Source organism: Megalobrama amblycephala, linkage group LG18 (assembly GCF_018812025.1).
Source record: "Megalobrama amblycephala isolate DHTTF-2021 linkage group LG18, ASM1881202v1, whole genome shotgun sequence".
NCBI lineage: Eukaryota > Metazoa > Chordata > Actinopteri > Cypriniformes > Xenocyprididae > Megalobrama > Megalobrama amblycephala.
Genome location: NC_063061.1, coordinates 39,318,817 through 39,346,072, shown reverse-complemented (window position 1 = coordinate 39,346,072; position 27,256 = coordinate 39,318,817). Strand labels below are relative to the sequence as shown.

The window sequence follows — 27,256 nt, the reverse complement described above, 5'->3', positions numbered from 1 at the left end:
TTTTTGCGTAAACGCAACAAAAACTCAATTTCCCATCAGCACTGTGTTCACTGACGCATGCGCAGTTCGGCGTAAGGGGGGACGGGCCGTCGAGTGTTTATGCGCGTTATGGCGGCGGACAGGCTGTGATGAGCCACGGCGAAAAAAACACAGCCAGCGATCCAGCCCTCGATCAGTTTCCACAGCGGCGACACGGACGAACGTGAAAATGCAGATCACGCTGAAAACCCTCCAGCAGCAGACGTTCAAAATCGACATCGACGCGGAGGAGACGGTGAGAGACGAGCGCGTGAGAGGAGCGCGCGCTGCTAGCGGCTAACAGCTAACGGATTTCTGTCAGCAATGTCACGAAAACACTCCATTAAGCCACTCAAACGCACCAGAATTAAACTCTTACGCTTTATATGATCACATTAGGCGCGTTTCTGTGCGCGCGCGCCGCTGTTTACGGAGTTCTGTGAGGCGTTTTAGCATTAGCATGTTAGCTGCTCGTAAAATGAGTTTTTACTTCAGTCGAAACATAAGCAAAGTTTTCTAAATGAGACACAAACACACTGTAGTTACTTCAAAATCTATGTAATTAGCATTTAAATACCAAATATGAGTTTTTAGAAGTGCCAGGCGGATTATTAAGGGGTAATTTAAGTGTTTTAGCAAGTCATGCTGTGCTGTTATAAATTGTTTAACGTGTGTTTGTGTGTGTTATTAGTGTGTGTGATATAAACACACAACTATCTGTGTGTGTTTCTGGTCTGTTAAGATGATTTATGTGATTTCCAGACATTGAAGTGACAGAAACCTTATATTCGAGAACACAAACACATGCTTCTCTTATTTGTCTGCTTTAATTGTTCTTCTAGATGGGGACTTTCCCAAATCAACAGTTGGTTTAGTTTGATGGAAGGTCACTGCTGGCTTCACTGTACCCCAGTGACTTTCATTACAGTATTTCTGTCTGTTTTCTCATGTCTGTGCTGAGTCACGTGACTGTGGCATGATCCCAGTCTTTGTCTTTTGCTCCCTGTTATCCAGTTAGATAACTGATCAAACTGTTGTTGACACTCATGTTTGTGTATTAGTGACACTATCGGATGAGAACAAAACTTCTTGTCTTTACAGCAGAATTTGTCTAAGTTTGCGTCATTGATTCTGTTATTTTACTGTTTATTATTGTTTAGCTACTTTGCAACAATCTGTACTGTATAAAGCGCTATAGAAATAAAGCTGACTTGACTAATAGGGTGGATGTTTTGGGCGTTAATTTATTATTCATTCATTCATTCATTATCCATTTTTATTCATTATTATTCAACTTGATGTTTTATTTAGAGTTGTATATTTACCCTTTTTCAACTATATCTGGAACAAATGACACCTTTGTGCCGTTAAATATATCAGCCGGACCTTTAGGAAGGAAGACGCTCGGTGCGTTTGTTGACCTTCCTGTTGACCAGGCCTTTTGGAACAGTTTATTCTTAGAAATGGTATTTTCCAGGAAAGCAGCAAAACTTTTCACCAAAAATATGCTTTTTTTCCATATCTAGCTTCAATAAGTTTAGTTTTTTTTTTTTTTCTTCAAACAGCCAGAACTCGCATCGGATCTGGTCCAAACTACTTTTGTGTTTGATTTGAGATCCGATTGTGACTTTGACTTAGTTTATACAAATTATAAATTAGCGCTTTATACTATACAGATTGTTTCAAAGCAACTTCACAGTAATAAACAGAATCAATGATGCAAACTTCATCAAATACGAGATTAATTCATCTCTACAGAAGAAAATAGTCATTATTCAGTTCAATAGCAGTGTAAAATTCATCAATTATTAAACAAGTTTAATTTCAGAAAACACTTTTAAAAAAATAGCTGTAAAAAATTAAAAATCTACACAGTAAAATACCGGTTTTCATTGAAACAGTAATATACTGTAAAAACAATGCATTCTGGGTAATTTTTGTTGTTTTCGAGAAAGTTGCCTTTAGGTTACTTTCTCGAAAATGACAAATAAAATTACCCAGAATTCATTGATTTTACAGTATATTACCTTCGCATTTTACAATGCATTCTGGCTGGGTAATATTATTTGTAATTTCTGAGAAAGTAACCTATAAGTTACTTTCTCAAAAATTACAATTATAGCCCAGAATGCATTGATTTTACGGTATATTACTGTTATTTTAACAGTGTAATTTTTTTTTTACAGCTATTTTTTTAGTGAAGTGTCATTCAGATCAGATCAGTTCAAGCTCAATTAATCGTGATAAAATAATCAACGTGATATTTGTCCCGCTGAATATTTGTGCTGTTGTCAGATGCCAGGAAAATAAATTCTCCAAACGGAGCTTTTCTCTTAAAAAGGATACGTTTTCCACCCAGTGTTTTACTTAATCTTCTCAATCTGGCAACCGTGCGTCTCTCATAAAGAAGCGTTGATGATCTGATGACAGCGACAAACATGTATATTTGAGTTTAGCGATGTTGATTGTGAAGTTCGAGGCCGTGTGTGCCTTTTGATGCTACTGAATCTGCGAACAAATCTGTAATAAATCCAAACATGATTCTTGACCATATTGTTTGATCATGGTTGGTGAATGAATGCGGTCTATGCGGCGGCTACAAAATGAAAATAATAATTTGGAATTTTTTTTTTTTTAAACATTTTAGCTTTTGCTTTTTTAGCTTTTTCATAATGTAAAGAAATTGAAAACTACATATCCGTCAGTCTGTTTGTAGTGTTTAGCCATTTCAAAGATGAAAAAAAGAGGACGAGTATCATTCTTTACGATCTGTATGAATATGCTTTTATAGAGCGATTTGAATCTGATTTGACTCATTTGCAACTGAATTTTTTCTCATAAAATATCTGACTTACAAAGCACTAAACAGAAGTCGAATTGATGAATAGGGTTCAATGTACTATTATCAATACAATTGTAAGCAATAAATTCCATTACATCCAAAGTGATGAAGTCAAGGGTCAACTTTTTCAAATTGCGAATAATCGTGATTAATAATTGCAATTATATTTTAGAGAAGAGGAAGAGTTGTTGTAGTCGAGTGTTGTTGTCATGCCGTCATTTTACGCCGGACTGCTTCACAAACGAGGGTCAATTCAACACAAAAGATGAACATGACGGCACATGCTAGTGGATGAGTTGAATCAACTCCACAGCAACTACATCAATTTATCCACTAACCATTCAGAAACGTCTAAAAGTTGTAACTTCTTCCTGAGTCTCTCCATCAGTGTCGACTCCGGTTTGAACAATGTAAGGCTGAACACTTTCGTCATTTTGGCTGCGTGAGATTCTCCAGCTTTGTTGTTGTTGAGCTGTTAAAGCTCCGCCCCCTTCTGGAAAGCAGCAGCTCATTTGCATTTAAAGGGACACACACAAAAACGGCGTGTTTTTGCTCACACCCAAATGGGGCAAATTTGACAAGCTATAATAAATGATCTGTGGGGGATTTTGAGCTGAAACTTCACACACACATTCTGAGACTTATATTACATCTTGTAAAACAGGCATAATAGGTCCCCTTTAAACTGGTTTTAGTGATTTGTGTTCTCCTGCTCTGTCTTTCGCAGGTAAAAGCCTTAAAGGAAAAAATAGAGAATGAAAAGGGAAAAGATGGCTTTCCGGTGGCGGGACAGAAGTTGATATACGCAGGTACATCATTTCTCTGCATGTGATAAGGTGTAATTGTGTGGCGTGTTTGGACGGCTGTTTCCAGCTGATAAGGATGTGACCCTGGGTAACGCATATGATTCGTCCTCACAGGTTTTTCTCTATAATCATGTGAAATGCAGCGATAAAGTCTGTTTATGCAGCAGCATCATTTGATGAATGACAGACACCTGTCAGATTCATACGCGAGAGCTGCGGGCTGATGAATAACGTTTCGTTTGTTTTAATTATATTGTCCCCTACAGGCAAAATTCTGAATGATGACACGGCGCTCAAGGAGTACAAGATAGATGAGAAGAACTTTGTGGTGGTTATGGTAGCAAAGGTGAGACATTTATCAGTCTTTTGCACGTCTGAAACATTCTGAAATATTAAAGAGGGATTTTAAAAGAAACACATATCATTAATGGAAGTGGGTGAAGTAAAAAGACATTTTTTTTTTTTTTGCTTTGAGATTGAGGCCATTTTTTAATCAAGCATGTGTTGTAGGACCCTATGAAATTAGGTATACAGTCCTACTTTTGATTTATTCATCCAAAATATGCCAAATTCCTTGACTCGTGGATGTGATGATGTTTGTGTGTTTATATGAAGTTGAGAGTAATGCGATTGTGTCTCCTGCAGCCTAAAGCGGCTCCTGCATCGACATCTGCCCCATCATCTGCTGCCACAGCGACCAGCTCCAGCTCCGCCTCCTCCAGCACTACAGCGACCCCGACCCCGTCTGCTGCCCCGCCCGCAGAAACCCCGGCCAAAGACGACACGCCCGCCGAGGAGAAGCCTGCTGGCGGCGCTGCGCCCTCCTCCACACCCGTCAGGTAAACACACTCGCACACACGGGATGTTATAGACTGTATTATTGTTGATTAGATGTGAATGCTAATTGAAAGTCTACTCACCCAAAACTGTGACGCTTCAAAACATTCATTAAGCGATGCTAAAATAAATCATTATGAATGGAGCGCTTTAATTCAAGCCTTCTGAAGAGACGCGATCAATTTATATGATGAGCAGATTGAATTTAGGCTTTTATAAACATTAATCAGCACTGAAACATGATAAACGGAAGCTCGTGCTTGCTTGATGCGTGAGAACAAACTTTTGTTTTTTTCCTTCTTTTTTACAGTTCGGGTTCTTCGCCAAATGCAAACATATTTGAAGAGGCAACGTCTGCGCTGGGTAAATCCACACACACACACACACACACGCTCACACAGACCAGCACTAGTTATGAAGATCAGTTCATTCACGTGTCTTGTGTGTGCAGTGACGGGTCAGTCCTACGAGAACATGGTGACGGAGATCATGTTGATGGGATACGAGAGAGACAAAGTGGTGGCGGCGCTGAGAGCTAGTTTCAACAATCCTGACCGGGCCGTCGAGTACTTGCTCACGGTGAGAAACTGTGTGTCTTTATAAAGCAAAGAAATGACATTTAAATCAGCAGAACTGGCTCAAAACATTCTTATTCAGGCTTCATTATAATTATGCCCTCTTATTTTATTATATACTTCTGTGCTGAAAATGCTTTGGCAAGTGCAGATGTGTTTTCTCAATGCCAACTTTTGAGGGATGTGTGTGTGTTGCAGGGCATTCCTGCGGAGGGCGAGGGCAGTGTGGGAGGTGCTGACCCTGTGGCTCCTGCAGGAGGCGTTCCTGTCGTGTCTACGGGTCTCACTTCACCGTCCAGTACCGCCCCATCACAGCCCAGCACAGGATCAGGGGGTGAGTTGCATGCACACAGTTGACCGTTCTTGCCATTGGAGTGTGTGACACGCATCTCTGACTCTGTCCTGTGTGTGCAGCGAATCCTCTGGAGTTCCTGAGGAACCAGCCACAGTTCCTGCAGATGAGACAGATCATCCAGCAGAACCCGTCTCTCCTACCAGCTCTACTACAGCAGATCGGCAGAGAGAACCCTCAGCTCCTGCAGGTGCTCAAACACAGTCTGAAGACAGCGCTGTTTCGCGAGACATTACGTTAGACGTCATATAGTGATGGTAGCAAAATTGTAACTTGGGTGATAAGGAAACTGATATGAAGCTTCCACCAAGTGACATGATTTTGTGCCAAAATACTGTAGTTTCAGGATCCCTGTGGGTCCTTAAAAAGTCTTAAATATCTTAAATGGTATAAGAAAAGTCTTATTTCAAGAGCTCTTAAAGGGTTAGTTCGCCCAAAAATGAAAATTATCCCATGATTTACTCACCCTCAAGCCATCCTAGGTGTATCTTCTTTCAGATGAACACAATCTGAGTTATATTTAAAAATATCCTGGCTCTTCCAAGCTTTATATTGGGAGTAAATGGGGGGGCGAGATTTTGAAGCCCAAAAAAGCCCATCATAAATGTAATCCAAACGACTCCAGGGGGTTAATAAAGACCTTCTGAAGCAAAGCGATTGGTTTTTGTAAGAAAAATATTCATATTTATAACTTTATAAACTATAAAAACTAGCTTCCGGTAACGGCCGTATGAAAGTCAAGCTAAGTTTACACCGGGTCAGAGGTCACTCTTTCTCCGTAACTCGTATGCGTAAGGTCGTTGCCGGTAGCCAGTGATTATAGTTTATAAAGTTATAAATATGGATATTTATATGGGATAATTTTCATTTTTGGGTGAAATGACTCTTTAAATTTAAGAATGGAAAACCAGGAATAGCGATATGGTTTAACCTGTTAACCAGCACTGGCACGCCTACGCACCAAAGCTTCTTTGTTTAAATTAGCTCAAATTTACTGTTAGATTTAATATAATTACCTTGACAAACTATACATCATTAAAAAGATCTAAGACTCGAGCTTCAATTTTTAATCTTTATTTTACTCTCAACATCGCATAGTGACCGTTATTTGTTAATATGCGTCGGGAGTTATGAATATGAGAAACGGAGTCGTTACCTTTTCATTGAAATATGAGCGTCAGCTTCAGCCATTGAGAAAAAAAACTCTGTACGATCATCAAGAAAAAACTCCACAAAATAACATCCTTCAGGGCTTTTAGCTTAAAAGCATGCACATTTGGAGAAATATTGATCCACTGTCATACGTTTATGTCAATTTTCTATACAGAGGAGTCATATTTATTCAATTTTTACCCAAAACGCGCTGTTTTCATCATATGAGCGCTGTATACACTGACTACTGTGTGTCCAAACCATACCCGAAGCCGGAGGGCGCTCTGTGCACCTTTAGTCCACAAACATGATGAACAAGAGGCAGTCATGTGACATACACGGGACTAACAGAGGCTACCAGACATCGTTATAATCATTGATATAAACATACAGAACGTCACTTTTGAAAGTAATAAATACACGATTGTGACGATATGTTGTTTATCTGTGTTCTTCACGCCATGTCAGGTATTCATAATAGTAGATTATATTTATAATGCAATGCTAATCGAGATAGCTTTTCTCATTGTGCAGAATAGCCTAAAATGATATATTTTCTGTCTGATTTTTGATCCAAAGCCACATCACATCAAAGAAGGTTATTTAAAACAATCGACTAGTAAGTTTGGAGAAAAAACGTGGTTTTAATCTTATAAATTGTCATGTTTTGTTGCTGTGCTAAGCTAATATGCTAACGAGCCCAGATATGCACCTGTTCTAATCTAAAGCTAATGCAAATAAATAATTCTTAATAGTAAAGCTCACTTTTTTTCTCTCTTTTTTTTCCAAGAAGGGCATTAGATACAGTTTGAAAGAAGGTGAAGTGAGAAGTTTGGTGAATGAAATGAGGGATTAAATCATCTTGAATAGAACATCAGTAATTATAATAGAGACAAAAGAAAAGAATAATAAGAGCCATAAGCTGGCTGGAGAGGTGTGAATGTGTTCAGGGGAGACTGAAACTGAATGGGGCACTTAGCACCACAAACACAATATCGACAATACCCTTGAATAGATGACAATAAACATCAGTTAACATTTTAGAGTCCTTTCTAAATAAAGTCTCATGACATGGTCTTGAAAAACATGTAATAAAACTCAGAGTTTTAAACCTATCATCTTCAGATTTGAAATATAACATGGTCAGACATGTGGCTTTAGCTGCAGTGCATTTCTAGATTGCCACAAGGCCAACTTCACTTTCATTTTCATAAATATATTTCATAAAAATAAATTTCTAATAACTTTTCAAAATTTCAAATCTATTTTAAACTATTTTCTTCTTTGTGACAATAATTAATTATGAGTTTACCATAAACTGCAAAGTGTCTGCTTTCAAATGATACCTTACTTATGCTTTTAGTGCAAAGGGTTCATGAACTGTATCTGTTTTAGTTTGGGTATGTCATTTTTTGGGATTTTCCAAAAGCGGGGGTGCTGACTAACAGGTTAATGTGATATTTAAGTAAAGTGGTGCTGTTGCTCGTTCTACAGGCTTGTGCTTTCAATCACAGAATAGCCCATATTTATGACGTGTCATAAACCCTAACCTAACCCTAATCCTGGACAAGCCCCCCCAAAAAAAGAAGAGAGAAAAAAGAACAGGGCCAGCACTCACTGGGACATAACACAAGTGATTGCTTATAATGTACTGTTGATTAATTATTACAATTACTTTATGGTGTTAAAATCAGACCATCAAACTTGAAAACATTTGATGGCGTATTCTTTTCATCCTAACTTCCTTATAATGTCTAATAAAGTAGTGTTTATAAGCACAACTGCTTTGTTTTCAGAGGGAACCGGGGTAACCGCTATATTTCTGCTGTTTCTTAAACAGCATTTACTGAGTAAATTTGCATTATCATTCAGCACGTATGCCGTTTTTGTTCAGACCAATGCGAAGATCAACCATTATTTTTACACACAAGGTGTTGTAAATGTTAAAATGACATTTTCACGGCCATTTTATGGTTTCTGATGTTACCATAATTAATTTTTACCTTTCATCATAGCAATCAATCTGTCATTCTCCCTTTCCATAAGGCCTGTAAACTTAGAAACTTCAAGGCTTTGTATATTTTATAAAACAGACCTGTGACCCACAAGAGAACCACTGATCTAGAGTATGTTTGAAATAGCGCTTTTATTACAGATGCTGATTATTGATTATATTACTCACACAATGCAGTGCTCTTGACTTCCTGTTCCAGTGTGATGAATGAACCCACAGCAAATCAGAACTTTGCTTTTTCTTTCTTTCTTGTTTTACAGCAAATCAGCAGCCATCAGGAGCAGTTTATCCAGATGCTTAACGAGCCTGTCCAGGAGGCGGGGCAAGGAGGAGGCGGCGGTGGGGGCGTGGCCGAGGCAGGAGGCATGAACTACATCCAGGTCACACCCCAGGAGAAAGAAGCTATTGAGAGGGTAAAACTCTTAACTTTCAGTTTGAGAACACCAAATTTAAGACTTTTTAAGACCTACACAAATAAAAATAATTTGTCCAAACAGAACAAACCCGCACAATCTCAAAATAAATCATGCATCTCAGATTGTTTTACTTAGTTATGCACATCGAGACACGTTTTATTCAGTATATACATTTGTATTGCAGTTGGTTATATCAGTATCATGAAATTTAGTTTGTCAGCATATTAAAAAGCAGTAGAGCTGGTCAGATGGCCTGCAGCAAACTGTGAAGAATATTTTTTTTTTTTGTCACTATGGATTTTCTTAAGTGAGAGTTTATAATTAGCTAACAAGTTTAAAACTAGTTAAAACGGTTGGCCTCAACAAGCTGTTGATCATCACACATCAGCCCACAAAGTTTGCTTCAGTGCTTCCCTAACTATGGTTTTTCTCACTTTGTTCTCAGTCAGAGACTTAAGATACTTGTTAAAGCCATAAAGTCTGAATTTCAAGTTTAACTAATTACATCGAGGCCCTTTAATTAAGAGAGAGAGAGATACAGATGGAGGATCTGTGCTGGCAAACGATCAAAGGTGCTCAAGTCTTTTCCCCAAACGGACACCAGGAGTCTTTCTGTGGTCTTATCTAACCTTTCCATGTTTCCTCTGTGTTTTTCCTCAGCTAAAAGCCCTTGGATTCCCAGAAGGACTCGTTATACAGGCCTACTTTGCTTGTGAGAAGAATGAAAATTTGGCTGCAAACTTCCTTTTACAACAGAACTTTGATGATGATTAGAGGAGGAGTGGCATCCTGATCATTTTCGCCTCTTATGTTTTTTGTTTTTCTTTTTGAAAGATCATTTTGGAGAAGAAAATCTATACAAATACACTCAGTTTCTCACACACACACACACACACACACACACACACACACAGGCTGTCCTATTCTGTCTAAATTTTACACACTGGATGACATGAGCACGTCCATCTGGAGATGACATCATTTGTTGGTCTCCAGTGGCAGAAATCAGTAAAAGCCTCTTTGCTTCATCTAACATTTGCCCGTGTGATACCTGTTTGTTTTTCATTTGATCTTTTTTTATGACCAATAAAAGCATTGTTTTCTCCATTCTTAGGACATGTTAGCAAGTTCAAGAGGCTTGTGGAATTTGTTTTCCTTGAATTAGGAATCAAGATTGATCGGGACGTTTGGTTTAATCACATTAGCATTGTCCCTGTTCAGGACAGTGTTTTTTCTTCTGTTTCTTATCGCTCTTTCTTTCATTCATTCATTCAAGTTGACCATTAATAGGGATCCCAAATACTTTACTGCCATTTAAAACTGCAGCTAATGACAAGTTATGTTAGATTGATTCCTCTCTTTATGAAAGTATCAGTAAAGGATATCAGCTCTTGCTGTGGATGTTTTGAGTAATACTGACAAATGCAGGCCTTTCATATACATTAAGAACCATTAAAAGCATGTATATGACTTCCATAGTTTGACATAGTTTTGAAGTTAATATCACTATACTGTCATTTTTACAGGGAAATAAACGTTTTCAACGTAAATGCAGATTACCTGTTCTTGATCTTTTGTTTTGCTGTTAGGAGGTGTGTTTTATTGCGTTAAAAATGTTAAAAGAGAAACAGATGGAGCTGTATACACACCTGAAAGACCTAGCCACATGATGTCTTAAACCTTAAGTGGACCATAATTAGAATAAAGCAGAATAGGACATAGAAATTAACATTTAGATTTGTCAGTGTATTTACAAAAAGAACTGTGGAGGTACCATGTGAACCGTTTTTTTTGTTGTTGTTGTTGATGTGTTTCGTTTTTGTTTTTTTGTTGTTGTTGTTGTTGTTGTTTTTTTTTGGGGGGGGGGGTATTGTACAGTAATAATACAAAAAAAAAGATATATTTAGTGTAATTAAATCGTGTCGCAAATGGGGGACTCAAAATAGCACGTGAACAGAAAAGCGCGCGCGCTTGGGACTCAGTCAGGAATGGCGCGAACTTCTGACCCTTCACTACAAAATATTAGTATAATTATAACAAGAATCTTTTATAAAGGTAAGAAATAACGTGAGCGATAACGTTAAGATGCAAGTTACATAGAGGTAAGTTAAAAAAATATATATGATGTATAATTTAAATGTTCCAACAAAATTAGCCGTGAGCTAATTAACTACAAAAACGACTGTTGGAGAGCTAGCAGGGGGCGAAATTAAGAGATATTTGGCCTCTAGTTGAAGTCTCCAAAACTTTTACCTGACACATACTTGGAATTGAAACACCTTTTCCAATCGTACATTTTAATTTGTCTTATTTCACGTGTGCTTTAGTAAGATGCCCTTTCATTTTCCAAAATTATAGGCTGTGTTTTGTTTAAACATCAAAATCACTGAATTGAGCATTGGTTGGACCAAATGTCCAGGAGAATAAATGTTTGGTAATCTTAATTATGGTGTAAAAAATCGAAATTATGACATACTAAATCAGGATTTTTACTCTGAATGTCATAATCTCGACTTTTTATGTCATAACATTTACCAAAGCATGAGTTTATTTCTTATGCGGCGGACATGGGCTTCCATATAGTCTAGTTATTTTGAATTCTTGCATATATTTGTTTTAACGTGAAACAAAACAGGCCTTTTATATGTTCGGGCTTTGTCCTCCAGTGGGCGCTGTTGACCGCGGCTGGAAACATGACGCGTGTTGAGATTGAATTTATTCAGTGTATAAAAACACTCATTTAACATTTTCTTGTCGGCGTTCAGAGGTAAACAAAATATAGCATAGCTAGTAAAATATTAAAAGAATGCTCCGTGTGTTTTAAAAAATAATTAAAACACTATGACGAATTTCTATGCAGTAAATTCCAGCATATTTTGATTTTAATACCTGTGCACACTCATAAACTAAAGCTGGCAATGATTAATCAAAGCATTAGGCTATATTTCATTACTTTCCTCTCACATGTTAATGTGAAAAGTAGTGGTTGAGCGGCTGTAATCAAGTCATAAAAAACGCACATCAGCAAGTTAGATGACTGTTAACAAGAACATTTGGCATGTCTTTTAAAATCCGAAAGCATGCCAATAAAAGATAATTTTGAATCTCTTTGATGCACGGCAGATGATGTTGTCTGGCAGGTGAAGAGAAGACAGTGAGGTTCAGTTTGTTTCTCAATGTTTCCAAAGATTTGGCAGCTGTTAATTAAGTAGTTCAAATGACTCAATTTCTATAGTTATGTATGTTAGATTCATAATAAGTAGAAGGAAACTTGTACATGAATTTGTTAGATTATTGAAATATTGTGATATTCAAACATTCAGATTGTGTTGTTGAAATTAGGAGAGCATTATCGGCTTATTTACTTTTATAAAAAAAAAAAAAAAAAAAAAAGCATGTTCGAAATTTCATACCATGATATACCAATGATGAATCATATTTTGTAGTTGGGCAGTATTTTTTTAAATGCTGATTCACACTGACAAATATTAAGGCAGGTCACTTAATACATGTGGCAAAAGCAAAAATTAGACTGAAACCAATTTTATAGAGAAATGAATAAGTCCAAATGAAAAGCTGCTAAACAGATCATAATTAGAAGACAGGCAGAAAAACCTGATTGTGTCTGAATGCAGCTTAATCCATGCAAACGTTCAGACTCGTTGCAAATAGAACAATCCTTGAACACGCATTATTATTCACTGAATAGAAAAATCAAGTCAACTCATACCTTTTATGTTTTGTTTATTATTGGATTGCATTCATACATAAAATACAAAATGAAAAAGTATTTACAAATGTACAAAACTTAAGATTATATTACATGAATCTGACTATAAACAAAAACAACTTTGTTCAGAGTTATTTTTTTGTTTGTTTGTTTCTTATATAAAAATATGAATGTCTTACATATCAAAATTATTGCACCTCGCAACCACAGTGCAGTTTAGATTGCCATCACCAAGGAGAGGTCATGCATTCGCCCCTAAAACTCACAGACTTCAATTAAATTCCACTTTTATCTTTGGTACCTTACTGAATACACCTGGCTATACTCAGCACCATCTTGTAACACACTTATAAATTATTCTGTACCTGAAATTAATGGCTTTAGAGAGAGCAACAAAACAATCCAGAAGACAGATCAGTGTTTGAGGATTGAGTGATGGAATGTAGGTCAATTAAAGGCCTCTTTAATACATATAATCTAATGTTTCCATGTATCCCTGATATTCATATATTTCCAGTCTTTAGTTTGGCACTTGGCATCTCCAAGTTTTGTCGGTAAGTAGATGCACATTCCAGTATTGTCCCAGTGTGCAGGAAACGGACAGGGCCACCAGCATGTTGGAAGACAACGACAAAAAGGGAAAAACAAACAAAACAAAAAAAAGACAAGTCCCAACCCTGATGCTGTGGACAACACAGCTTGTCATGGAGTTTCGTTGACTCTTGTTCAAAGGCAACACGTGGTTCACTAGTCACTTTATCGGGGGTCTTCCAGTTTTGGTTATAGGTGCCGTTTCATGTGCAGTGCAAGGTGGTCGGACCGAGAGAAGGCTCTGTCGCATTTTTGGCACTGAAATGGCCGATGTCCCGTGTGCTTCCTGTAATGCCTCGTGAGCTCGTCCGAACGGGCGAACTTCCAGCCACATCCCTCCCAGTCACAGTGGTACGGCTTTTCTCCTAAACACACAAACACACACGCAACAGTTAGCGTTTCACCCTCAGGTCCTAACGAGAACAATCAAACGCACTTTGGTCAGAGCCGTTAGAGAGAGGCAGGCAACAATTCAAATGTTGCTCATCCTTTCGTTTATTGAATAGAAGGGGAAGTCGGACAGGCTTGTGGTTTTATTTCAGCAGGGATCAGTATCAACCTGCTGTTTGAATAGCAGATCAAACCACCTGCCAACTGAACTCTCACTGTCTTTAGTCTCTCACAGACAATGCGTTAGGGCATGTTAACATGAGATTAACGAAGACTAACGTAACACCAGAGACACTGACCTGTGTGAGTCCTGTGGTGGGCTTTGAGATGGGAGCTCTTGGTGTACGTTTTGCCACAGCCTGCGTAGTCGCACGTGTGTGTCGCGATTCGCTTCCTCGGCCAAGAGCGTCGACCCCGCTTGGGCTTGGACTCTTCAGGCAAACACTCAGCTGGAGAAATCAGCTCTGCCAAAGAGTAAAGAGTCCACAGCGTTAGTAAAGCAAAGGTGCCCAACCCTGTTCCTGGAGATCAACCCTGATCAAACAAACTAGCTAATTAACATCTTCAGGAGCACTTGATAATTACAAACTCTTGAGGCACTGCAGGAACAGAATTTACTTAATTAACTCACTAAAGAATATTGATACTGACCTTGGTACTGCAGCGACTGGGCGGGAGGCTGCGGAAAGCCAGAGTAACCCGGCGAGGGGTGATATCCCTGGGCCAGAGACAATGAAGGGGCCCCCAGCACCTGACCTTGAGGATGCTCGTCCGGAGAGTGAGAGGAAGAGCGGCTGAGCCCCAAACGGCTTGCACTGAAACCGTGAGGGTCCAGCAGCGGTCTCTGACTGACTCCGGGCCGCGAGTGAATATCCATTGGCCCGGTCATGGTGCAGGTGCTAGGACGTTCCTGCTTTATCGTCCTAGGACATACAAACTGCAGGGAGGACGTGTCCGACATTGAGCCTCCCTTACTAATGCTAAGCCCTTGGCTGTAATCAGTCATGTCCCTGGTAGTCTTCACCACAAATTTTCCGTGGAGGCTTGTGGACTGAAGATACGCAGGATCCAGCTCTGGCCTCATTAATTCAGCGACAAAACCTCCAGAGGGAGATACGTCGCTGATGTCCGGGATGTTGTACATCATGCTGGCCTCCTGGCCCTGAGGAGAGGGCATCTGATAGGTGTAGGACGTAGGGGATGGTGGAAGAGTTCTGGAGGTGCTGGCCATGGAGGCCTCCTGCTGTTGCTGCTGTTGCTGCTGCTGTTGCAGCATGCTGTTCGATAGAATAAAATCATAGTCCAACAGGTCCAGCTCTTCTGGCTCCTTCTTGGTCATTGCGGAGGGGACGTCCAGGTCAGTGCAAGTCCCACCTGTAGACATGCAGGGGCGTTTCAGTTGAGACAAGTCCTCCTTCCATCTCTTATTCCAAACACACAGAGACAACGCAGGAAGAGAGAATAAGATAAGGTAAGTCTCAAAGACACGATCAACAAATGCTTTAAAATGAAAGAGTTAGTTGACGCAAAAATTTAATTACTCAACCTCGTGTCATTCCAAACTCTTAAACCTTTGTTCATCTTCAGAACACAAATTAAGATTTTTTTGATAAAATCCAAGAGGTTTTTTTATCCCACATAGAAAGCGACGTAATTACCATCATTCAAGGTCAAGAAAGGTACTAAAGAAATCGTTAAAACAGTCATGTGACTGCAGTGGTTTAACGTTAATGTCATGAAGCAACGAGAATACTTTTTGTGCGCAAAAACAAAACAAAAATAACAACTTTATTCAACAAATTCGTCTCTAGCCCGTCAGTCTCCTACGCTGTTTACGTTCAGCGCTTCCAGGTTCTACGTCAGAACGCCGACTCAGTATTGGTCGACGCCGTTGACCTGATCAGCCCAACGCATGCATGTGATCCGGTCAATAATGAGTCGCCGTTCTGACGTAGAACCTGGAAGTGCTGAACGTAAACAGTGTATGAGAATGACACAGAGAGAATTTGTTGAATAAAGTTGTTGTTTTTGCGCACAAAAAGTATTCTCGTCTCTTAATAACATTAAAGTTGAACCACTGCAGTCACGTCGACTGTTTTAACGATTTCTTTAGTACCTTTCTGGACCTTGAATGATGGTAATTATGTTACTTTCTATGGGCGATTTAAAAAAAATCCTCATGGATTTCATTAAAAATATCTTAATTTGTGTTCCGAAGATGAACAAAGGTTTTGTACTTATTGACAGAAATTTCATTTTTGGGTGAACTAACCCTTTAAAGCACGTTTATTCTTGCATGCTAAATAATTGCCAAACTACACACTGACATGTTGACTTTAATCAACCTGGTTCTTTTATCTTTGTTAGTGTTATTTCTAGTAGATTATGCATTGTTTTTATGTTTCCAACTTTGGTGCCTGAAAGAGAATCCAGTCTGAAGTGGAAGATAAATAATCAGTGCATGCTGAAGAATGTCAGATGTTGTGTAGTGAGGAGCTCGCGACGGTTCACGCCCCTGCCGCGGTAGCGCTGCTCGAGGAATAACTATGAGGCGATGACATAATCTCATCTCACCAGCAGCAGAATTTCGCTAGTAAAGCGTGTGAATTGACCATCACCTGTTTGATACTCACCAAATTGGCAGTTCCGTGTCCCATAATGGCCTTGTGCTTCACATCAGCGCCGCTCGCAAAGGTGGAAATAGAGGGCAAAAGCGTGCCGCTCAGTGCCATACTGTCAAACTCACTTGGTGGCTGCCTGCAATTGAAAAAAGGTCAAAAATAAAAAAATAATCCTAGTCAAGATGGTCTGGGAAAACTATCGCTGCTCTCAAACATGACACATAAAAGCCAAAAGAAAAATTAATGGACCCTCCAAGTGCAAAACGCACCTCATGAGTGGAAAACACTTCCAGTCGCGTCCAGTCAAAAATGAAATCCTAGTTGAAAGTAGAGTTTAATACTGCGAGCGCTTCGCAGCACTGACAGTCCAGTCCAAAGAGCGCATCAAACGCGTCTCGGTGCCATGCTGATGGGATCGTTCGTGAACCGGGTCGGTTTCGTTTCGGCGACACTCGGGGATTCCCTATCTCCCTCTCTCTACCGCCGCTGCCATTCGGGACACGCGAGCTCTCCGGTGTCTGGACTCGAGTGATTCGTCAGATGCACGCAGGGCTTTCCTCGCCTAGTTCTTAAACCCCGGACACGCCTCTCGTTGCGCGGCAACCGCAAAGAAAAAAAACACGCTGCGACGTCATAGAGGGAAAAAAATCTGGCAGCGAGCCGATATTTTGTATCCACACAAACATGTGCGTGTTAGCAACCGGGACTCGAGTAAGAATCATTGGTCAAAAGTCACAATTTGTTTTTTCTCCTTTATCGAACACAAAAGTAGTGGTGGTGGTCCAGCGCAAAAGTAGTTTGGTGTGTTTTTGTAGTGCGTGTGTGTTTCCAATGACACCTGTGCGTGCGTGAGGAGTTCGAACACCGTGTTCAGCCACCGCGAACTGCTCCCATGAGGCGTGTCCGCCTTTAATTAACGCTAATCATTTTTTTATATCGTAATGCAGGAGACAATGGCAGACAGAGATGTGTAGGATTTCTTTGTGATGAAAAGCCTTACCCCTCACTCATTCATTCATTCATTCAGTGTTCATCAACTGACTATCACCTGATCACATGTAAAAATCTTCTGCTGATCTTCAGGTCCTTGCATGTCAGTATTCTCACTTGTATAATGCTTTTGGAGATGATGATCCAGTTATTTTAAAGTCACCAATGGAATATTGCAGTATTTGATCTACATTAAACCCAAGTTGGCTTGAAATGAACCCAAAATAGGTTGGAAATTAAAATTCAGACACATAATTACTACACTCTAAAAATGCTGGGTTAAAAACAACCCAAGTTGGGTTGAATATGGACAAACTCAGCGGTTGGGTTAAATGTTTGCCCAACCTGCTAGGTAGTTTAATTTAACTCAACTATTGTTTAAAAATTACTGTATTGCTTGCTTAAAATGAATGCAAAATAGGTTGGAATAAAATAATAATGCAATAAAACAACCATATTTAACCCAACATTTTTTAAGGTGTATGCACATCATTATGTCCTTGTGATCTTTAATCAAAAATAACGTTTCTGTTGATCTTCAGGTCTTTGTATGTCAGCATTCTCACTTGTATAATACTTTTGGAGATGAAGATCCAGTTATTTTAAAGTCACCAATGGAATATTGCAGTATTTGATCTACATTAAACCCAAGTTGGGTTGAAAATGGACCAACCCAGTGGTTGGGTTAAAAAAAATTTAACCCAACTATTTGTTTAAAAATTACTATATGGCTGGCTTGAAAATGAACCCAAAATAGGTTGGAAATTAAAAATCAGACACATAATTACTATAAAAATGCTGGGTTAAAAACAACCCATGTTGGGTTAAATATGGACAAACCCAGCGGTTGGGTTAAATGTTTGCCCAACCTGCTGGGTAGTTTAGTTTAACTCAACTATTGTTTAAAAAATACTGTATTGGTCGCTTAAAATGAACCCAATATAAGTTGGAATAAAACAACCCAGCAGGTTGGGTCAAATATTTAACATATTTAACCCAGCATTTTTAAGGTGTATGCACATCGTTATGGTTTTTAAACACACGTGCCTCGTAATCTTTAATCAAAATAACTTCCCCTTCCTCTTGCATCAACATCTCTTCTCTGATATTTTATTTTATGGAAATATTTACACCATCCATAAATGTGTGTTGAATTGTGTTTCCGTCATTCCACTAGCACATCTGTGATATTAATTTAATAATGAATCAATAAGCAGTCTGAGTGTAAATATCTGCTCAAACGAGCCAGTGTGATGTTTCCAGAGGCGGCTTCTACATAAACACGTTTCTGTGTCAGAGGATTTGGCTCTGCAGTGTCTACAATCGTCTTTGTATGGAGAGCAAACACGAGCTCTGAGACCATCCTGTTACATCAGGATCTTGTTCGTTTGGCTCTGTCAACAGCAGGCCGTCATTTAGCCGCAGAATACACTGAATGTAGCCCCTTTATCACGCACACACATTCTCACACTCTAACATCTCGCAATACTTGTAGTTTTCTTCCATTAGTATATTACATGAGTAATGTGGACAGTGTAGATCAATTTTGATGTGCTACTGCTGTATTGCACTTATGGATAATTGAGTTGGTGGTGGTGAAATCTTGAGTTGCTCTGCTCTTTGAAACGTCTTTAGGAAAGAGAGAGTTCAGGGTTTCATGTGTGACGTTTAATGGGTGGTTTTTAGGTTTTGCTCCTGCATCTGACGTGTTTTATCTAGTGCCGTCATCTGATGTTTATTTACCCTTCTTTGCAAAGGTTCGATAAGCTTTCTGTCTGTTTCGGAATGTGAAAATATTGCTTTTTGAAAAGCACAGAATAGCCTCCGAATGGCACTGCAAGAATGTAGATGATCAGCTGAGGTTATTATAATGGCAGTGATGATTATGTTAGGGCTTGGACAGTTTGGACATGTTTGAGATGTTTTCTTTACTTTCCTTGACATGATTTACGATCAAAATTGTAAGTGTTTTCTGTAAGATCAAAGCTGATAGTCTTGCTGTCTTCCTGCACTCTAGCTGTGGGAAAATCTTGACAGACTCACTATATCCAGGAATCAGAATGCAAATGAGATATTTAAATAAACAGGTGATTTTCCCCCTTTTGATTCCTTCAGTAAATTTGCATATGGTGGAGTGCTGGTAGAGGAAGATTGATGTCCACGATACTGCCTGGGTAGCTATCATCGGTAGTGAGTGTGTTAAATTATCATGAATGAATGAATGAACAGTGTCTACCAGAACAAAATATGTTTGTTCAGTCTGGATCAATCTGGAAAAGAATATATATTTTTGCAGTTCTCTGCATTTTATTGCTCCAGATGACATTGGGACTCTTGATTTTTTTCCTCAAACGTCTAAACTCTTCATTCATCTGTCCTGTGCTTTCATTTTCGTTCTAGACATTATTCTTCCGTATCTGATTCTGATCGTAGGATGATAACTGTAACGATAAAGATATAATTTCAAAATCATTCTACATGTAGTAAAAGAATAGCATAGTCCACAACACAACGAGAACTTTCCGAACGTTTTTATTTACAGCTGATGAACGATAAAAACATTGACAGCAAAACAGAATTAATCCGACTTTAAAGCGACAGATGACAAAATGCAGTGCGCACTTATAAACAGAGCAATATTGTGCGTTGTTGTGGACGATAGTTATCGTTCTTGGTGTGAACGGCTCTTGATTCCTCAGAAGCTGTTGAACTGTACATACTAAATCTCAAATGGGTGAATATTTTGAGGAATGGAGATGGTGTCATTTTATAGTAGATTAAAAGAAGAGAAAGAGTGTATAAAGAGAAGAGAAACAACTAGAAATCCATTTCCATAAGTGCTTGGGCCTGACAGGGAAACAAAGCGGTTTATATAGAGCTGTTTTTTTATTTTGAAAAGTCAACAAGATGCTTTTTCCTTGAAAAGCACTGTTGCATGTCTAGAATCCCTTTTTCTGCCCATTCTCAGGATTACAAGAGGAAGGATGGGCTAAACGCCATGTCCTTGTTAAATGCGCTGATACAGATTCCTCTGATTTTGGATGGGATGACAGATGCATCAACCCTCCCGTCTGCCAAATAAAGAGGAAAAGCATTAGGAAGGAGGGTGAGCGAGAGAGAGCTCCTGTCGCGAGGCAGTCTGCGCCGCCTCTGAGTTTGAAGGGATTCCTCCTCGGCCTTAAATATGCTGGTTATTTTTAACCCAGCGTGTAAGAGCGGCCCAGTGCCGCCCACTCCGTAACAATGTTCCCCTTCAGCCAGCAGGGGAAATGGACAGGAGCCACGCTTCCTGATCACATGACGTGGTGGCCCAGTCATAGAAATACGACAGAGGGATAGAGAGCGGGGGAGATCCAGGCTCGCTGCCCAGGTCTCTGCGAGTAGATTTAACCCCTTCAGCTTTGGGAGGGTGCGACTCAGCCAATGGAGCGAAAGTGTTTGTGTGCGGGGGCATATGGGCAGACTCCGGACCAGGGTGATGTCACTGGGCATCTCCAGGATTAGAAACCTCTAAAAAGCTGGAGAAACAGAACTGCATCACACTTTCACACAAGATCCTTTAGTCTGAGCGGTGACTTACACCGTGTCTACACCGGACACGACAATTGTCGCACCACGCTTCGTGTCAGAAGTAGCCTGAGTGCTTGAAGTACATCAGTAATAGAACGGGCCTTCAGTTTCTTGTCTGGAAATTAGTCTCCATTTAATCAGTAAACCTTATATTTGTCTTAGAACAACACAATTGCTTAAAGGTGACCTATAACGCCCCTTTCACAAGATGTAATATCAGTCTCTGGTGTCTCCAGAATGTGTCTGTGAAGTTTCAGCTCAAAATCCCCCACAGATCATTTATTATAGCTTGTCAAATTTGCCCCTATTTGGGTGTGAGCAAAAACACGCCGTTTTTGTGTGTGTCCCTTTAAATGCAAATGAGCTCCGCTTTCCAGAAGAGGGCGGAGCTTTAACAGCTCAACAACAACAAAGCTGGAGAATCTCACGCAGCCAAAATGAGGAAAGTGTTCAGCCTTACATTGTTCAAACCGGAGTCGACACTGATGGAGAGACTCAGGAAGAAGTTACAACTTTTAGACGTTTCTGAATGGTTAGTGCTCGTCTGTTCAGCCAACGACAGAACAGCTAGCATGCTTTGCTCAAACGTTTGCCATGGTGTTAGAACTGGAAAACCGTTTTCGCTTGCTAAAACAAAATGGCAGCGCAGTGGGTGGAAATGTGCAGATTAAGGGGTGGTAATATTATAATACGATCCCCTTCCTACGTCACCAGGGGAGCGAAATCTGAGCGGCTCATTTTTTCACATGCTTGTAGAGAAAGGCTTACCAAAACGTTTTCTGGGTTGGTAGAGACACCAGGGACTTGATTATAGCACTTAAACACAGAAAAAGTCAAATTTTCATGATATGTCCCCTTTTAAAAAAGTCACAGACACATTTAGGCATGATGTGTGCGACTATATTTTCATAATTTGCTCTTCATTTAATCTCGCTGTTCAAGATAAAGAAAAATTGGAGATTTGTCTCAAGACCCCATTATCTTTCTCTAAAGAAAACAAAGAATTTTATTCTGAGACAAAGTTACAAAGTTGCTTTTATCCAAAACAACTTACAAAAGCAAAAGTGGTTCATCGAAGAGTCAATAATATTTGTAATATACAATGTCAGGTTTATTAGACAACTATAGATTATGAAGCAAGCCAGAGAAATCAGTTTGAGTTTAAATAACATATCTGAGACCTGAAAAAGAAACATCTTTTCTTTGGCTGTAAGTGTATTTTCAAAATGTTGGAGAATCAGCAGAGGTAAAATTCTCATAAAGCATTTGGAAGTTTCCTGTAGTGAGCAGATGTCATAGAAGAGATTTAATTTAGCCATTTGTATAGTTTACATTAAACAAATCCCCTTTTGTGTGGGGCAAAACAACATTTTGATTATTTTGGTTTCTCTTTTTGCATATGGAGCGAAGGAACTAGACCACCGTGTCCCAAGAGACTCCAAATTGCTCCTTTTCTGCTTTTAGCAAACATTACACTCACTCATGAGCAGACGTCATGGGTTCGGTCTGAGTCTGACCAGGGCAGAGTGAGGGAATGTGAATCGGAGAAACATTTCTGTGGGTTTGGGTGAGAGAGGGGCCTAGTTTCCTGTCGCTGGGATCCCAGACTAAAATTCTCACCACCGGTGAAACTGAACTTCAGCAGACATTTTCAGTAGGCCTTATATTTTTCTCTATTTGTTGTCTGATTTGGCATAAAATGTGATGTTTTTATCCAAAGAGAATCAAAACTATTCTGTCAACAATATTCGTAATATACAATGCCCCGATTTATTATTATAGAGAAATCTAGGTTCCGAGAGTCCATAAGTCACAGAGACGTTTAGGTGTGATTTTGTAACGAGGGTCTGCTTGATTAGGGTCTGAGCGCAGGCAGATTCTGGATTCACTCCAGATGGCCGAGAAGCAAAGTGATGAAATAATGTGCAACTTTCAGGGACCGCTGGGTCTCTGGGAATGAATTTGAGACGCAAGCTCTTAATGTAAACCTCTCCCTGTTCCTCAGACAGACGCACACTTTCACTGGGATTCCCCCAACACTTCCCCGGTAAAATCTGACGTCGATGTTGATCGTTGCGTCCACACATTGTCTGTGATTTGCACTTAAGTGATGTAACGCTTGGTAAACTGCTGTTTATGTTGGATGATGAAGCTTTGCCAGCTGTAGACACCGGATTTTAAGGGCGTTTCAAACTTTCCGATGTTCATGATGTGACTAAGAAGTTTCTGTCATATTTCTCTCTATTTTGGCCTCTAGCTTTCCCTTTTTTCATCTGTCAGATGTTTTGCCGTAGTGTCTCGACTATATTTATATGATTGCAGTGAACAGCTTGTGTATTTTAGACGTGATTTTCCAGAGCAGACAAACTACATTTTAACCATGCAAAAATTGCATCTGACACCACAGTGAATGGACAACAGGAAATGATGTCACACTCCAGGTCTTCTATTATGACTGAATTTCGTATTCTATCAAACTTGTTTTGATATAAAACCAAGTTTTGTTCTTTTTTATCCGTTCTACACAGGAAAACAACTACAGCATGTGATGTTGCATTACAAAAAAACTTTCATTACAAAAGATGGCTTTTCTCTTCCATTTTCTTCCAATTCTTTTTGTACTGTAGTTCATTGACAAACCCCAGAACATAATGTCACAAAATGAATTTAGATAGATTGAATTTGGCATTCTAATACTCTGGAATTCAGGCTGTAATTACTGGCAGATTTCGGAGCCCCGAAGGTGTGGGTTCCCTCCGTCTCCCTGAGGGAAAACTGCAGAAACGTGCTCTTTGCCCAGTTATTCATTTTGAGACACCAGGTTTGGAAACTGGCCTTTTGACTGTAAGGAGTTGGCTCAAAGTAAGCAGTATCAGTGAGAGAAAGTTAAGAGTTGGGAATATTTGCCCTCACCTCAGCGAAGAAGCACCTCGGACAGTAACGTGAGGGAAGGCTTGACTACGGTTTGGCTTAACAAGACGCATTACAGTCCAAAGATTTTAAACGAATCTCTGAATGGAAAGAGAGTTTGGCAGGATGGTGGAGAAAAGATGTGGGAAAAATACTTCTGAAAGAACCACTCTGTTCATGAAATAAAAACGACTGTTACGTTTTCGCACAGAACAAATTTGTCATATCCTTCTTTTTCCTGTGTTTGGACTGGGTTTTGTCTCCAGAGCAGTCCGTTTTATTGAACATTAATTTGTTTTTCTTTTTTGACTCACGCATCCTGATTTAGTTTAAATAGTGATTAAAGTTCATTGTTTATTGATGTAGCTCTTTGTGTTCTGTAGAACTCTGTGTGAAAGTATGGTTAATCTACAAAGGATTAAACAGGACAAAATGAGCACAGAAAACCCCAATAGATGGCATTTTAGTAGGAAATACTTCATAGCAAACTTTTAGTCATAAAGGCGTTGACTTGTATTGTTCCCGGGTGCAAGAATTGAGAGAGTTAACATTTAGCGTACGTTACTTTTGCCATAAATCCGAACTTTGTTTTCATATTTTTTCTTGGGAACTTCAATATTTTATAACATTTGGAAACAATTGCCAGATCTTTGGGCGATATACAGCACCAGTCAAATATTTGGACACAACTTCTTATTCCTCATTATGAATTTTTTATTATGATTTTCCACATTTAAGAGTAGTTTTATTATAATCCTCCAAATTATGAAGCAACACTAATAGAACTATGGGGGAACTAATTGTGGGATAAAAGTGGGATAAAAGGAACTAATAACTAGAACTAATTGTGGGATAAAAGTTAAAGAAAAACTATTTGAGCTTCTTCTTTGTCTAGATTCCTGCTGTTCATGATGCTTTTCTTTCTGTATCCATATTCTATTAAAAAAGAATGAACCCTAACACTGTATAAAATGCACTTAAAAGAAAGGTATTTATGGTGATGAGAAACATAAATGCAGTCAAGTGTCCAAACGTTTGACTGGTAGAATACTAATGAGATATTGCTAGATGTCGTCCTCATTAAATGAAAGCTCTTGCATCTCTTTCCTTGTCTGTGGTTTGTCAATGCTGTTGTGGTATGATGGAGTCAATGTTCCATGGATGTGTCCATACTAGAACAGGACTTCATTGTTAGTAATACTGTGAATGGAGAGAAAAGCCCTGGGCAAATAGGAAACTATGTATTTGTGAGTATGATCGCCTACTACTGGAAACCAACAGCTCTGAGACTTGGTGATTTGGTGCTCTGGTCAAAAATGACTGGCTTGTTTTAAATGCCTTGTAAATCTCTCATTATAATGTGTAATCACCAAGTATTGGATTCAGTCTTGTTGTCAACTTGTTTTCTTTCAATTAGCACAGGTTTTGTATTTCGTTTTGGAGCTGATTGATCGTAGGCCTCATTGATCCAAGCTCATGCTCCTCAGTTTTTGAATGAAAAGAGTTCACTTGAGCTTATTCACCTCAAAAAAACTGAGGAGCATGAGCTCGGATCAATGAGGCCTACGATCAACCAGCTCCAAAAGAAAAACAAAATCTCTGCTAAGGGCAGCGTAACCAAAAGAAAACAAGTTGACAAAAAGATTGAATCCAACATTTGCCAATAGCATCGCATAACTAGAGATTTATAAGTAGTTTTTTGTAGGCGGGTCATTTTTGACCCGGGAACACCACAAGTGCAACAAGGTATGAAAAAACCCTGAAAAAGTAAAAAAATATACATTTTTTAAGGGGAATTTGTTATACCCTGTGTGAGGAAAGTCAGTAGGTTAGTTCAATGTGATTACATTAACTAGCATTTTCAGGAAAAAGAAAAACTTGCCGGGTCACAATGACTGAAGCACAACATGAGGGTTTAATTGCAGAGACCAGAATATCACAGAGGCCTTTTATAGGCTTGTTTGTGTCAGGCGGGGAATGACCTGAGCAATAATCTTGAAATACCTAAGTCTCATTCCAGCAGCATTTCTCTATGACTTCAGTCCAAAGGTCACGGAGACGACATGAATCGGGTGGCGGCGGACGGAAATGAGACATGACCATTACAGACGCTTCTCTGCGTTATTTTTCACTCTGCTTTAATCTTATTCATTTCAGCTCACAAAATGACTTTGCAGATTCACAGTAATAAACAGGAAAGTAACAGAATCAATGATGCAAACTCCATCAAATATCAGACTCATTCAATTTAAGCAGTTCTACAGGAGACAATAGAGTTTTATTCTCATAATTTTGCTAGTGAAGGTTGACTTTACATGTCTCAAAGCATCTCTCATACTGTACTGAAGTCTTTGTCATTAACGTCCCGTGGGAATAAAGACAGATTTTTAGGTTGTTCTTAAAATAGCAGCTGAAGAGGAGTTCAGGTCTGTGGCTTTTAACTGCGTCACCTGTTCTGCAAATGACACACTAAACCAAAAGCGCTCAGGTCATTACACACACCGACACACCTGAAGAGTAAACAAACACACACACACACACATACTCAGATTCCCTCTCAAACGTTGCAGGTATGCAAACACTCACAGGTATGTGTTCAACCACACGTGTGTACGCAACAACATACGCACAAAGAAACTTGCATGACAACTCAATTCTGCTGGTCGACTAGTTCTCAGGTCATTGTTTATATAATGCACTGTACTGATTCAGCAGTCTTTACTTTTTCTGGAAAGTTCTGCACTGTTGATTTGAGAGAGTGAATGACTGTGACGCGGGTTTGAAATTAAAGCATGCATCTCTCCCGTTGCCATAGTTTGCTAATAATTTGCTTTCGAATGTGATGCACGTAATTAGTGGAGATGTCACACAGGGTGAAGTTTCCTCCTGCCGACTTCATGCATAAATCATGTCATTTACCTTTATTTCTATAGTGTTTTATACAGTACAGACGGTTTCAATAACAAACAACAAAATAACAGAATCAATTATGCAAACTTCATCAAATATGAGACTAATTTAGCTTTAAAGCAGCTCTAAAAAGACAATAGTGTCATTATTCAACTCAATTCAGTTCAAGTTTTAGTCTCATCTGACAGTGTCAGTGCCGTTAAATAAATAATATTGCTGGATATTATGTGTCTTTTAAATCCCATACTCAACACAGACCTAACTAGTGCCAGAACTAATTGACTAGTCGACCAATCAGTTAGCCAGAAACATCTTTTAAATACATTTCCGCGCACTTGTTTCACCAGGCAAATAACGCTGAATTTTGTCAAGGCGCTACATTATTTTCTCTCTTTTTTTTTGTTTGTTATTTTTTTCTTTTTGCCTTTCTATTTGATAGGGCAGTGTAGATTTTTGACAGGAAGCGAGTGGGAGAGAGAGAAAGGGACAGGATCGGGAAGCCAGGGCTTCGCAACCGCACCACATGTCGGTG

General features: G+C 39.2%; 2 protein-coding genes across 2 annotated transcripts; one reads left to right on the top strand and one right to left on the bottom strand.

The window, feature by feature from the left end:
- The first annotated feature begins 63 nt into the window (after positions 1–63).
- On the top strand, positions 64–10,566 carry rad23b (RAD23 homolog B, nucleotide excision repair protein). The gene is made up of 10 exons (XM_048165416.1): positions 64–274; positions 3,588–3,669; positions 3,933–4,012; positions 4,312–4,505; positions 4,814–4,866; positions 4,955–5,082; positions 5,277–5,412; positions 5,493–5,620; positions 8,857–9,009; positions 9,673–10,566. The coding sequence occupies exons 1-10, from the start codon at positions 209–211 to the stop codon at positions 9,784–9,786; spliced, it is 1,134 nt and encodes a 377-aa protein (XP_048021373.1). The 5' UTR covers positions 64–208; the 3' UTR covers positions 9,787–10,566.
- A 2,173-nt stretch (positions 10,567–12,739) lies between these two features.
- Positions 12,740–16,910, bottom strand: klf4 (Kruppel-like factor 4). The gene is made up of 5 exons (XM_048165415.1): positions 16,614–16,910; positions 16,357–16,480; positions 14,375–15,146; positions 14,023–14,187; positions 12,740–13,698 (listed from the first exon to the last, which is right to left on the bottom strand). Exons 1-5 carry the CDS (start codon positions 16,616–16,618, stop codon positions 13,523–13,525), a joined length of 1,242 nt encoding a protein of 413 aa, XP_048021372.1. The 5' UTR covers positions 16,619–16,910; the 3' UTR covers positions 12,740–13,522.
- Positions 16,911–27,256: the final 10,346 nt, after the last annotated feature.

Coding starts and splice junctions, on each gene's coding strand:
- klf4 (XM_048165415.1), bottom strand. Junction 15,147..16,356: donor GACACGGAACTGCCAATTTG/GTGAGTATCAAA, acceptor GTTTGGAATAAG/AGATGGAAGGAGGACTTGTC. Junction 14,188..14,374: donor CCAGTCGCTGCAGTACCAAG/GTCAGTATCAAT, acceptor ACTCTTTGGCAG/AGCTGATTTCTCCAGCTGAG.
- rad23b (XM_048165416.1), top strand. CDS start 209: ATGCAGATCACGCTGAAAACCCTCCAGCAGCAGACGTTCAAAATCGAC. Junction 3,670..3,932: donor ACAGAAGTTGATATACGCAG/GTACATCATTTC, acceptor TGTCCCCTACAG/GCAAAATTCTGAATGATGAC. Junction 4,013..4,311: donor TGGTGGTTATGGTAGCAAAG/GTGAGACATTTA, acceptor TGTCTCCTGCAG/CCTAAAGCGGCTCCTGCATC.